Source organism: Pipistrellus hanaki (assembly GCF_964339955.1).
Source record: "Pipistrellus hanaki genome assembly, chromosome: 1".
In the NCBI taxonomy this organism is placed as follows: domain Eukaryota; kingdom Metazoa; phylum Chordata; class Mammalia; order Chiroptera; family Vespertilionidae; genus Pipistrellus; species Pipistrellus hanaki.
The window spans coordinates 170236702-170249154 of NC_140503.1; the positions used below are offsets into that span (position 1 = coordinate 170236702).

The 12453-nt window shown below is 40.7% G+C and overlaps 1 protein-coding gene across 1 annotated transcript; it reads right to left on the reverse strand.

Moving 5' to 3' along the window:
• On the reverse strand, positions 1–2626 carry UTP3 (UTP3 small subunit processome component). Its single transcript, XM_084890236.1, has 2 exons — positions 874–2626; positions 1–837 (listed from the first exon to the last, which is right to left on the reverse strand). Exon 1 carries the CDS (start codon positions 2321–2323, stop codon positions 890–892), a length of 1434 nt encoding a protein of 477 aa, XP_084746362.1. The 5' UTR covers positions 2324–2626; the 3' UTR covers positions 1–837; positions 874–889.
• Between the last annotated feature and the right edge of the window lie 9827 nt (positions 2627–12453).

A 12453-nucleotide genomic window follows, 5' to 3' on the forward strand; every position in this document is an offset into this window, starting at 1 on the left:
AATATATATATTTTATTGATTTTTCACAGAGAGGAAGGGAGAGGGACAGAGAGCTAGAAACATCGATGAGAAACATCGACCATCTGCCTCCTGCACACCCCTCACTGGGGATGTGCCCGCAGCCAATGTACATGCCCTTGACCGGAATCGAACCTGGGACCCTTCAGTCTGCAGACCCACTGAGCCAAACCGGTTTTGGCAGAAAACTGTAACTTTGTTATCAATTGAAGTTGGCACTTACCTAGTGGTAATCAGACCAAATTTTCAGCAAACGGAATATACAAACAGCAACCACTGCAAGTCAGCAGTACAGAAGGGGAGATGGAATTTTTTTCCTTATTTCCCACATTCAGGACTATTAGAAAACATCACAATTAATGTAATCAAGGAATATCTCTTTCTACTTTTAACCAAAGTTCCATTTTACTCCTAAGCTTTTACCACACAAAATGTACAAAACCCTTAACATTATAAACCTATTAACAAGTATCCTGGCTCAAGAATTATATTTAGGTAAATGAAATAATGTCAGAACTATTTCATAGGTTATTTTACAAATGACTGCCAAGGTGTATTCTCTTCAATTTATGCGAAAAATTACAAAGTTTGACTTTTGCTCCTTAACTAGGTGTGAAATTTTCCTAGATAATACTTGACAGGTTACTGAAGAACTTTTTTCAGAACCAGCTCTTTTCCCAAGCATCTGCATATAGCCCCCACAGTTCTTGTATGACTTGAACATAAACTAAAGGACAAATAAATTGAGCAGTAACCCAAATGAATTTCCCTGTTGACAAGAATTTTTAAAAGGTTAGGAATTATATATTGAAACAATCACTTCACTAGTCAAAATTAAATTTATTGATATAAAACTTGCAAAAACAAAACTTTACTTAAGCTTAATGCTCTTTTTAACTCCCGCACGAATTCCAGATAGTTCACCACTGTAACGTTGCTCTTCCCTGCGAACTTCGCGAACCTGGCCTCTCCTGCGGATTTTGGCTCTCCTGAACTTCTCCCTGTGTTTCACTCTGGGATTTCGATCAATCTTCTTTCTCCTCGGTGTAAGTCCCTTATTTTTAGCAATCTGATAGGTAATGGCTCTCTTTGCATTTTTATCCTCAAGATCCTGTTCTTCAGTACTGTTTTCTTCTTTCTTTCTCTTCAACGTTTGCCTGTCTTCCATGTCTTTATAGTATTTCAGTGCAGCTTCATCCAAATTGGAATCATCAGAAAGATCTGCAACAGCAGAGGCAGCAGCAGCAGCAGCCTGTGAAACAGATTTTGGTTTGGCCTTGGTGGCTCTTGCTTTTGGAGTTAGTTCTTTCTTTCCAGCACCATCCTTAAGTGTGAGTAGATAACGAATCTCCGAGGACAGCTTCTGATCCACAGCTGACAGCTTGTTGATTAAAGTTCGGTAGGTAACAAGCCTTTCTATAACAGGATGTCCGTGTGCAGGGACCCTCCTAGCTTTCAGGATCAAATAAAAACTGATGTTGGAGCAGTAATTCAAATAGAGGTTGTACTTGGTCCTCAGGTATTGGCTTCCTTTGCCAGGTGGAATGACCCCTTGCTCCACCAATTGCAACAATGGCTCCAGCTCATCTTTCACCTCCGTCAACTTAACTTTCAGGTCTTCTATCAGCTCCAGGAGCTCTGGGGATTCCTTCTTCAGCATCTTCAGCTTCTCTTTCACGGAAACTTTTGCCAAGTCCTTCACGACTCGTGTCTCGGACTCATCTACCTGAGGGGCCTGAGGTTTTGCAAAGGCCTCCACCCAGGTAACCCCAAAATCATCCTCTTGCAAGGCTTGGGCTAGGCGCCTCTGGATGAGCTGTGCCTCCTCCTCCTCCTCTCTTTCCTCCTCCTCTACTTCTTGCTGACTCCGCCGGCCTCGGGACTTGGAACCATAGTCCGTATCGTAGTAAAGTTTTTTCCTCTGACCCCACGACAAACTGGGATCCGCAGAGGCCTCAGCTTCACTCTGCACTGAGCTCCCACCATCATCATCGTCATCCTCCTCCTCCTCCGCACTCTCTTCATCTTCATCGTCCTCATCGGCAACATCGAGGGCTAGGACCTCCTCCTCCTCATCGCCATCCTCCTCCTCGTCCCCACTCTCTACTTCGTTCCAACCCTTAGCCAAGGCGGCTCGAGACCGGGCCTCATGAAAATCATCTACCTTGTCTTGGTAGTAGCTGGAGTCCCCCGGTGAGGGTGGCAACTCAGAATCGTCTTCCGCTTCGTCCGCCGCGCCGCGACCTGCCGAGGCTCTCACCGCTGCCCACTTGGCCGCTCCGCGCCGCCGGGATCTCCCCACCATAGCTCCGCGGTCTCAGGCTGTGCACCGAGGTCCAACCAACGCCGCCTCTGACCTCCGTGCACGAGGCGGGCGCTCCGGCAACACCGTCCTCAGGGAACTGCCACGCGCTCCCCGGCCACGCGAGCTTGCCGCGACTGTAGGAGCTCCTACCTACTTCCGGCCCCCAGGATGCTCTCCGGGGGCGTGGGAACCAGCACTTCCGCTCGGTCCTGTAACGTTAAGAGCACTTCCCTTTCCTCTCTGCTCTTTAATGCCAATAGATTCGCGTTGTTAAAATCTTTCCGTGTAGGAACAATAGGCATAGGAAATTTGGTTCCGCCAAGCTCCTTAAGGAGACTTCGGTTCTTATTCTCGCGAGCCTGGGCGGGGTGGGGCGGGGCGGGGCGGAGGAGCGGAGGGGCGGGTTTAGTGGCGGGACCGCTAGGCGAGCCGCCCGCACCAGTAGAGGGCGCTCTGCCCCCACGCCTTTAATAGTGAGTTGTGCTGCCTGGTAAGAACCCGGTGTCTCCCACTGGGGAGCCGAGTGCGGGTGTTTGTGGTTCCCTGGCTTACCGAAATGGTTTACCTTCTTCGCGTGTTAGTCTGGAAATTAATCTGGTTATTTTTCTCTCCGAAATGTGCAAATACACTTCCGGGCACCATAGCGCGAGGCCCGCCGGCGCCGCTGGACGGGATGGTCGCGGTGTGGGTTCCCGGGGAGGGCACAGGCCGGGCTTCCGCGGGGCCCCAGCCCGCCTCCCGCCCCGGACTCCGCGGGGGTTGGTTGTGCCCCGGAGCGGAGGGGCGGGGACGGGAAGGCAGAGCCCCCGGAGGGTTTGACTCTTCCCGGGAAATTCAAGCTGGCTGCAGAGGGCGCTGCGAGTTCTCCTCTTCAGGATGCAGTGCTTTGGAAGTGAGATATTTTGACTCAGTGGCGTACCCTTTATTTATTAATTTCTTCAGCACGAGTCAGCGTCTTAGGCCTTGGGAGGACAATGGTGGGCAAACTCTCCTGTCCTCACAGTCGTGGAGCTGGTGGTCTGGGGGACAGGCGTTAGCCCATCATGCGAGGCCTGCCAAGTGACACCGGGAATGGGGGCTGTGCTGTTGGAGGCAGGGTGTAAGCTTACAGGGTCCTTGCCTTCGAGGGGGCTAGCAGGGCTGGCCCCCTACCCACACAGTTTCCCCAGACTTGTTTGGGTGGCTGCTATCAGTAGAATGAGAGCAACTTGTCATGGCTTACCAAGAAGTCTGTAACTATTGACTGAGATTTGCTATACCAAGAATTTGTCCTGCTCTGTCTCTCCCTTAGAGGTAAAGAAGAACAAAGAGTACATTCCTCTCGACAGACTTCCTATTCAAGTGTTTGTGTATAAAAGGCATTACACAGTTAATAAAGCTGCTACAGTTGGTCAATGGCTACCTGTAGTCCTGTCTTTCTTTTCTCAATTCCCTAAAAAAATTCTATAAAAAAATCATTTTTAAATATATATATAAAAAAATCAATAATATATATATAGTAATAATATGAACAATAAAGATTGATTTAAAAAAATAGAAGTATTACTAGGGTTAAAAGTCTGAAAGGACAACCCTGTAAGCTTAGAATAGTTCAGGTTTTTTTTTTTTTTTTAATATATTTTTTTGATTTTTTACAGAGAGGAAGGGAGATAGAGAGCCAGAAACGTCGATGAGAGAGAAACATCGACCAGCTGCCTCCTGCACACCCTCTACCGGGGATGTGCCCGCAACCAGCGTACATGCCCTTGACCGGAATGGAACCTGGGACCTTTCAGTCCGCAGACCGACGCTCTACCACTGAGCCAAACCGGTTTCGGCTAATTCAGGTTTTAAGTTTTCAGACATTACATACGATAGGTTCAGGGTTAGTATTTTGATACTTTCAAAGGAAATCGTTGGAAGTTGAATTTTTGATATGTTGCTAAAATTAATAGTGACATACAGTTGTTTTGCAGAAAGTATGTTATTAGTTTAAAAGAAATACACATTTTTGGAAAAGTGATGCTTCAAAGTAACATGCATTTGAAAACCTTTACAAGATTTTAGAAAATACAATTTTATGAAGAAAATTAAAAACCTTACGTTTTGATGGCAAGAGCAGAATAGATTTTTGTCATTCATAAAATATTAACTGTTTACTAACTAGCAGAATGCTACATGCTATATATAATAGATCCAAAGCTATATTAGTTGCAGTCTCCTCCCTCAAGTAGCTTACAATCAGGTAGAAAGGAAGACATGAATTCAGATTACTAAAATACAAGGCAGTGTGTGTTATAAACCCTCTGCTGTGAGAGATTGTTTTTGGGTTTTCATTCTAGAACTATTCCTTAAAAATGTTTCATCTAAATTGGAACTGTAATTATGGCCTTGCTTTAAATGCAATACTGAATATTCATTATATACCTAGACTTAAGTTTTATTTAGGCAGATAAAACAAACCCCCATTTTTCTGTTTATTTTTATTGCAGATATACCCTTCATTTTTACCGAAGTGCTCTACCACTTTTTATTCCTCAAACATTGCTTTGCAATTTCCTCTTCTGTTTCTGTGCTCATCTTCTCAGTGTTCTCATAATTACTTATCAGAAATTTATAAGTATTACAGACGTGTTTTGGGGTAAGAAACAAATTCTCACACCGGTCCATATGGGACTTGTCTGAAGCTATTTGAAAAGCTCTTATTAGTAGCAGGGAGTTGGAGATAACCTGGATGCCCATCCTTGGAAGAGCAGATCAATAAAATGTCATGGATGAATAGCATGGAATTTAGGATCATAGAGAGACTGCATATCTTGGTTTTCCTACAGCCCTGTTTAACCTGTTATTTCAGTGTAATTATTAATAGCACCTCCCATATAATTTACCATGATTTTGATGGTAAATTATATGGCTATTTTAACTACACAGTAATTGGAAATAGTAGATTACATATCCATATAGCAACATGAATGGTTCTTAAAAACAATGTGCTTAAAGAAAAGAGGAAAACATTAGATACCAGTATGTAATACAATACCATTCACATACATTAGAAATACAGCGCTATACAATTTTTATACACAAACAAAATAATGTACATTAAATATGAAAAGACATCCCTGGCCTTTGTTGCTCAGTTGGTTGAGCATAGTCCCAGGTACCAAGAGGTCTCTAGGTCAGGGAACATGCCCAGGATGTGAGCTCAATCCCCAGTAGGGGGAGTACAGGAGGTAGCCAATCGATGTTTCTGTTTCCCCTTCTTCATTCTTCTGTCTCTATAAAATAAAAACAAAAATTAAATAAGAAAGGACAGTTGTTTATGGAGGGACAAAGACTGGAATGAGGTTTGGAGGTTAGAAGGAATAGGAAATGAACTTTCTATGGACAAACAGTGAGAAAGTATCAGGAACTGAATATAACTGTTCAACTAAAATAAGCACACAAAAAATGACTATGCAGCTCCCTAACTTAAAGTTCTTTAAAAGCTTCCCAACATCTATAGGATCAAGTTCACATTCCTTATGAACTGACTCCTGCATACATCATTAATGTTATGTCTTATTGCATTCTCAGTGCCACCATTTAGGGCATAGCATTGCATTTTTTTTTTCATATGCATATATGTTATATTTATAAGGTGGGGCAAAAGTAGGTTTATAGGTACAAGTACATGAAGCACAGAGTTTATTCTTTTTAAAAAAATATATTTTATTGATTTTTTATAGAGAGGAAGGGAGAGGGATAGAAAGTCAGAAACATTGATCAGCCGCTTCTTGCACACCCCCTACCGGGGATGTGCCCGCAACCAAGGTACATGCCCTTGACCGGAATCGAACCTGGGACCCTTGAGTCCGCAGGCCGACGCTCTATCCACTGAGCCAAACCGGTTTCGGCCAGAGTTTATTCTTGAATCATTATTAGTTATTTTTATTATTTTTCAAAGGAACAACTGTTAACCTACCTTTGCCCCACTCTGTATATATAATATAATAGAGGCCTGGTGCACGAAATTCATGCACAGGGTGTGTGTGTGTGTGTGTGTGTGTGTGTCCCTCAGCCCAGCCTGCACCCTCTCTAATCTGGGACCCCTTAAGAGATATCCAACTGCCTATTTAAGCCTGATCCTGAGGGGATTGGACCTAAACAGGTGATCGGACATCACTCTCACAATCCAGGACTGCTGGCTCCCAAGCGCTCGCCTGCCAGCCTGACTTATTGCCCCTAACCACTTCTGGCTGCCAGCCTGATCATCCCCTAACCACGCTCCTTCCAGCCTGGTTGCCCCTAACTGCCCTCCCCTGCAGGCCTGGTCACCCTTAACTGCTCTCCCCTGCAGGCCTGGTCACCCTTAACTGCCCTGCCTGCCCTGCCCTGCAGTCCTGGTCTCTCCCAACTTCCCTCCCCTGTTGGCCTGATTGCCCACAACTGCCCTCTTCTACTGGTGATCTTGTGGTGGCCATCTTTGACCACATGGTGGTGGCCATATTGTGTGTTGGAGTGATGGTCAATTTGCATATTATCTCTTTATTATATAGGATTTTATAGGATTAGGCTAAGATCTAAAGCCTTTATTCTAGAGAATGAGGGCTGACTAAAGAAAAAAGTTTCTTGTGAACTGTGTTTCAGAAGACCTTCACTACCAAAGCTATAATTATCATTGAAGCAATAGTTAATATATAAAAAATTATATCTATAAGATTCCTCATGAATCCTGTGCAGATTGTGCTCTTTCTTGCCTCCTTGCCTTGCACATGTTTTCTTTATACTTTCTAGAGAATTCTTATTCATTCATTAAGACTAATTTTAAATGTCACTTTAAAAGCCTTTCTTGACCTCCTCAGGGTGAAGAACTTATTCTTTTGCAATTTCATGTTTCATACTTATCTTTATTTATACTTACTGTTTTCCTTCCACTAAGTGTATGAGCCCCCATTAAGTCTGGATCCAAGGAGTCATTGAATCTAGGTCAGTGTCAGCATATCAAAATAGTAGCCTTTAACAATGAGTTGCAGTGTCTTTTGTGTTTCTCTAGTCATCAGCACAGTTTTTTTTTTAATTTAAAAGATGGAATATTTAATATGCCTTTTGTGAACTTAAACTAATAGTTAATCCTGTATTTACTTTTTATCCCAGTGTCATAGACTAGGTTTTGATGACTGAAGTTATTGAAGAACTATCTTTTTAAAAAATTTTTATTTTTATTTTTTTATGCTCAGAGAAGTAGTAATTATAAAAAATGCATTCTTGGTGGTAATATTTATTAACTTATTAGGTAATTTAATGTAATCACAGAAATTCCTTGAACTATTTTGGGTGCAAAAAAGAAAGAAGGATTATTTTTAAGTGTAAGAAAGAAAATGGAAGTGATGAAGTATTGTTGCCATCTGCTCACATTTCTGTTAGAAACCACTTACTCTGAAACCAGTAAGTGGTAGATTATTTTTGCAACTAAGATCTGTATTTATTTAAAGACACAAAAATCCTAGAAGTAATTTGGAAGTAAAATACAGAATTTTTACTGAAATATATGATAAACAAGTATAATTTTATAGTTGTCTATATAAAATCACTACTCTACAACCATATCATATAATAATGACGAGTTTACATTCATGTAAAATATTTTCATTTTGCACAGCGCACAGCACCATAGTAGGTGCTTAATTAAGAGTGAATATGTTAAAACATTTAAAATGTATGGTTTCTGGACTTATATTATGATATTGAACATTCATTTCCTTGAATAGTCATATTTTCTCTCAATTCGAAGTTGTCAATGTTATATTCTCTTCTACACCATATTTGTCACTTTTTTGCTTGACTTCTGCTCACCTTTCAGTCTCATCATAGACATTAGTTCCTCTGTGAAGCTTTCCTTGACCCTGCCTAACCCCCTATCCCCCAATGTCCATGCTCTTATGGCATGTTTGTCATCATGTAAATATATATTAGCATTTTCCAATAGATGTAAATGTATCTGATCCAAGGTCATACCTATCTTATTCACTTGTATCCCTGTCACATACAGTAGATGCCAATAGATAGTTATTGAAAGAAAGAATAAATGAATAAATGACCATTTGAATTAAGGTCCTGGTAAGCAACATTAGCCTTACAGGTCACAAAACCATATTTACTGTTATGGCAACTTTATTTCAGTGTCTTAAAGAAAAATTCTTTTTTTAAAAACAACTATTTTATCTATTTATATGGCTCACAGTAAAAATAATGGTACACTTTGGAAATTCACTGGCACAAGGTACACTGCCATACTTGAGGGACATTATATATATATATATATATATATATATATATATATATATATATATATTTAAAAAAGGGAATTAAAAGGAAAAATATCCTCATTTCAAAGCACTGCGTTACATAATTTTACCTGCACAAACATACCATTTACAAATATCAGGGCAATAAACTGCTGACATCCATAAAAATGTAGCTTTCTTACTAAAACGCAAAAATTTAAAAGATAGATATCTAAACAAGAAAAGACAAAAACAAACTGGAATGAAAGCCAAGATATCTAAAATCAGTTTTTGTTTTTTGTTTTTTTGTTTTTGTCTTTTATACTCTTCTCTCCTTTTGCCATATCCTCCTCGAGTTCCAGGGCACATTCCTCTGGGGCCCTGTCCACACACAGGTCCCTCCACCCTTCCATCCCCAAATTATTTTCTTTTATTTTTAAAAAATATATATATTTTATTGATTTTTTACAGAGAGGGAGAGGGATAGAGTTAGAAACATCGATGAGAAACATCAATTCAGCTGCCTCGTGCACACCCCCTACTGGGAATGTGCCTGCAACCAAGGTACATGCCTTTGACCGGAATTGAACGTGGGACCCTTCAGTCTGCAGGCTGATGCTCTATCCACTGAGCCAAACTGGTCAGGGCCCCCCAAATTCTTTTAAATAAAAATATTTCCTTGCCCCACTTATACAAGGAAATTATGAATCAAAAGATAGCTACAGCCGAAACCGGTTTGGCTCAGTGGTAGAGCGTCGGTCTGCGGACTGAAAGGTCCCAGGTTCGATTCCTGTCAGGGGCATGTATGTTGGTCGCGGGCACATCCCCGGTAGGGGGTGTGCAAGAGGCAGCTGGTCAATGTTTCTCTCTCATTGACGTTTCTAGCTCTCTATCTCTCTCCCTTCCTCTCTGTAAAAAATCAATAAAATATATTAAAAAAAAAAGATAGCTACATTAATTTCCTATTGGTGCTATTAATAAATTACCACCAACTTAGTTGCTTATAACAATACAAAGGTATTATCATTCTTACAGTTCTGTAGGTAAGAAGTCTGACATGGTCTTATTGGGCTAACAAAGTGTCAGCATGGCTGTGTTCTTTCTGGAGGCTGTGGGTAAATTCTGTTTCCTTTACTTTTCTAGCTTCTCGATGCTGTTTGCATTCCATGGCTAAGGCTTTTCCCTTCAATTTCAAAGCCAGAGAGCAGAATCTTCAAATGTCTCTCTCACTCTTTCACTAAGTCTCCTGCTTCCCTCTTTCTCTTATAAGGACTCTTAGGATTACATTGGAACCACCTGGATAATTCAGGATACTCTCCCCATTTGAAGGTCAGCTCATTAGCAACCTAATTCCATCTACATTCTTCTTGCCATGTAAAGTAACATATTCACCCATTCTGAGAATCAGACAAGGACATCTTTGATGGGCCAGTTTCCTGCCTGCCATAATAGCTTAGCATTTACATTAGTCTGAAAGAAGATGCCATCTTTTCTCAATGCAAAATAATAATAATAATAATAATAATAATAATAATAGATGATAAAATAATTGGGTGTTTATTTGTTGCTAGAGGCCCAGTGCATGAAATCTGTGCCCTCGTGGGGTCCCTCAGCCCGGCCTGTGCCCTCTGGCAGCCCAGGAGCCCTTGGGGGATGTCTGACTGTAAGACATCATTAGTGCTGCCGCAGAGGGGGGAGAGGCTCCCACCACTGCTGCTGCGCTTGCCAGCCATGAGCCAGGTTTCTGGCTGAGCGGCACTCCCCCTGTGGGAGTGCACTGACCACTAGGGGCAGCTCCTGTGTTGAGTGTATGCCTCCTGGTGGTCAGTGTGTGTCATAGCAACCGGTAATTCTGCTGTTCAGTTGATTTGCATAGTAGCCTTTTATTATATGTTATAGCTATGTTCTAGGTGCTTTACATTTATTCTCATCAATCCTATGAAGTGTGAACTATGCTCATTTCATAGATGAAATTTAGGGAAAGAGAGGTTAAAGAGCTTACCAAGGTTTCATTTGAACCCAGATAATCTGATTCTAGGGCTTTTGCTTTGTTCAGGATGGTAGATGGAGTAGATGCATCTCTTAAGACATATCTTTACAGTGTAAAGTACCATGTTTTAGGTATTGTTAAATATTAGAATATGTAATATGTTTATAATGTTGAAAAATTAGTTGAGAAAAATTATTGCACATCTTTCGGGCTAAAGCAAGTTATTTGGAATTTGAGGAAGATACAAAATACTTATTATGATTCTCTTGAAAGAAGGCATCAAACATTTAAAAAAGATTTGACTGGGTATTTCCCACTATAGCTTTATGCTTTTTCCTTGTTAAAACAGATAGTATGACACTTACATCTGATGTAAAAATCGGGATAGAAGAAGTAGAATAAGAAAAATTCTATTTTATCTCCCATTCTCTTTTGTCGTTTCCTCAGTTCCTTTATTTTTTTGGTGCCAATTGCTAATGCTCTTTATGAACCCCTCTTTGCCACTAGAAAACATTAGAATAAGAGATAATTTTATTCACTTATGAGGAAAAGGGATTAAAAACGTAAAGTAATATGCCAACTGGTGTAAAATTATGTAAAGACCTATACAATTAATTTATTAGCAATGATGAAACAGAGAGTAATGCGGTAAACAGAGTTGGATAGTAAGCAGGGAAACCTTAATACAATAGAATTAGTTTTAACGATTTTTGACAAGTGTTGCAAGAAGGAAAAAAATATTTGTGGTGAGGAAAATGACAAATAAAAAAAGATTCTGAAACAGGAATTAGCTAATCACATACAGGAAGAGGAAAGCAGATATATTTGACTAGGGTAGCGGCCTCCCCTGAAAATAGACGAGAATTTCCTTAGAGCAGTGAGGGACCACACCCCTGGAGTTAATGAGTCAGAAGAGATATTGTTTGAGAGATTTCCTGGGAGCCTTGTTTACTATTGTGTCTCTAGAGAAATTATCATGAAATCTAAACTTGTTTTTCACATGAATGTTTGGAATAGCCCGTCTATAAATTGAGACCTACCCAGAAGGTAGTGTGGTCAGTGGAAAGGGCTCTGCATAATGCTCAAATGGCTGACATGTAATATCCCAAACAGCTGTTCTTTGAAAAGCCCCTGCAGGTGCAAGTTTATTTAAAAAACAGACCACAACACAGGTGCCGTTCTCCTTATAAACAATTAACCACAAAGCACTCCCCTGAAAGTCTATGTGGAAACCGTTGGAAAAAAAGAGAATTCATTTTTTTGTCTTAATTTTTTAATTTTTCAAAGAACAGATAATGCAGTGTCTGCCTCCTGTTTTAAGGGTTTTTTTTTGTGTGAAGTTAGCTGTTGCCTCCTGATATCTTAATATCAATTTTACCTACCCTGATTGGATACAGACACATATTTGAAAAAATTCTGCATTCCAGAACCAAATTGTTCAGGGTTAAAAATGCCAATTAGAAGAAATGTCTCCATGTAGAAGCGAAAGACATAGTAATGGCTTTTGATTTTGTGGGAGGTGAAATGGACTGGAAGTTAGGAGGCCTTGTGCTCCACCTTTAGCTTTAGAATGACTAAGATTGATTACAAAGTTCAAAATAGACTCTAAACTTGTATAATTCACACTTTATAAAGAAGTGCGTAACATCATCTACCACAACTCTCCCCTTCACTCTGCTGAAGCTCCAGGGCCTTCCTCCCTGCTACCCGTCCTGTGCAGACCAACCTCTCTCCTATCTTGGGCCTTTTACTTGCTGCTTCCTTTCTTTTTGGAAATAAAATTTGACTATGTGATAGGCAGAATAATATCCCTCTAAAATATGTGCATGCCCCAATTCCTAGAACTTGTCAATATGTTACCTGTTACATAGCAAAAGAGACTTGGGAGTTGTGAT

What these genes read in the sequence shown, in the direction of transcription:
- UTP3 (XM_084890236.1), bottom strand. Translation starts at nt 2,323, where the DNA reads ATGGTGGGGAGATCCCGGCGGCGCGGAGCGGCCAAGTGGGCAGCGGTG.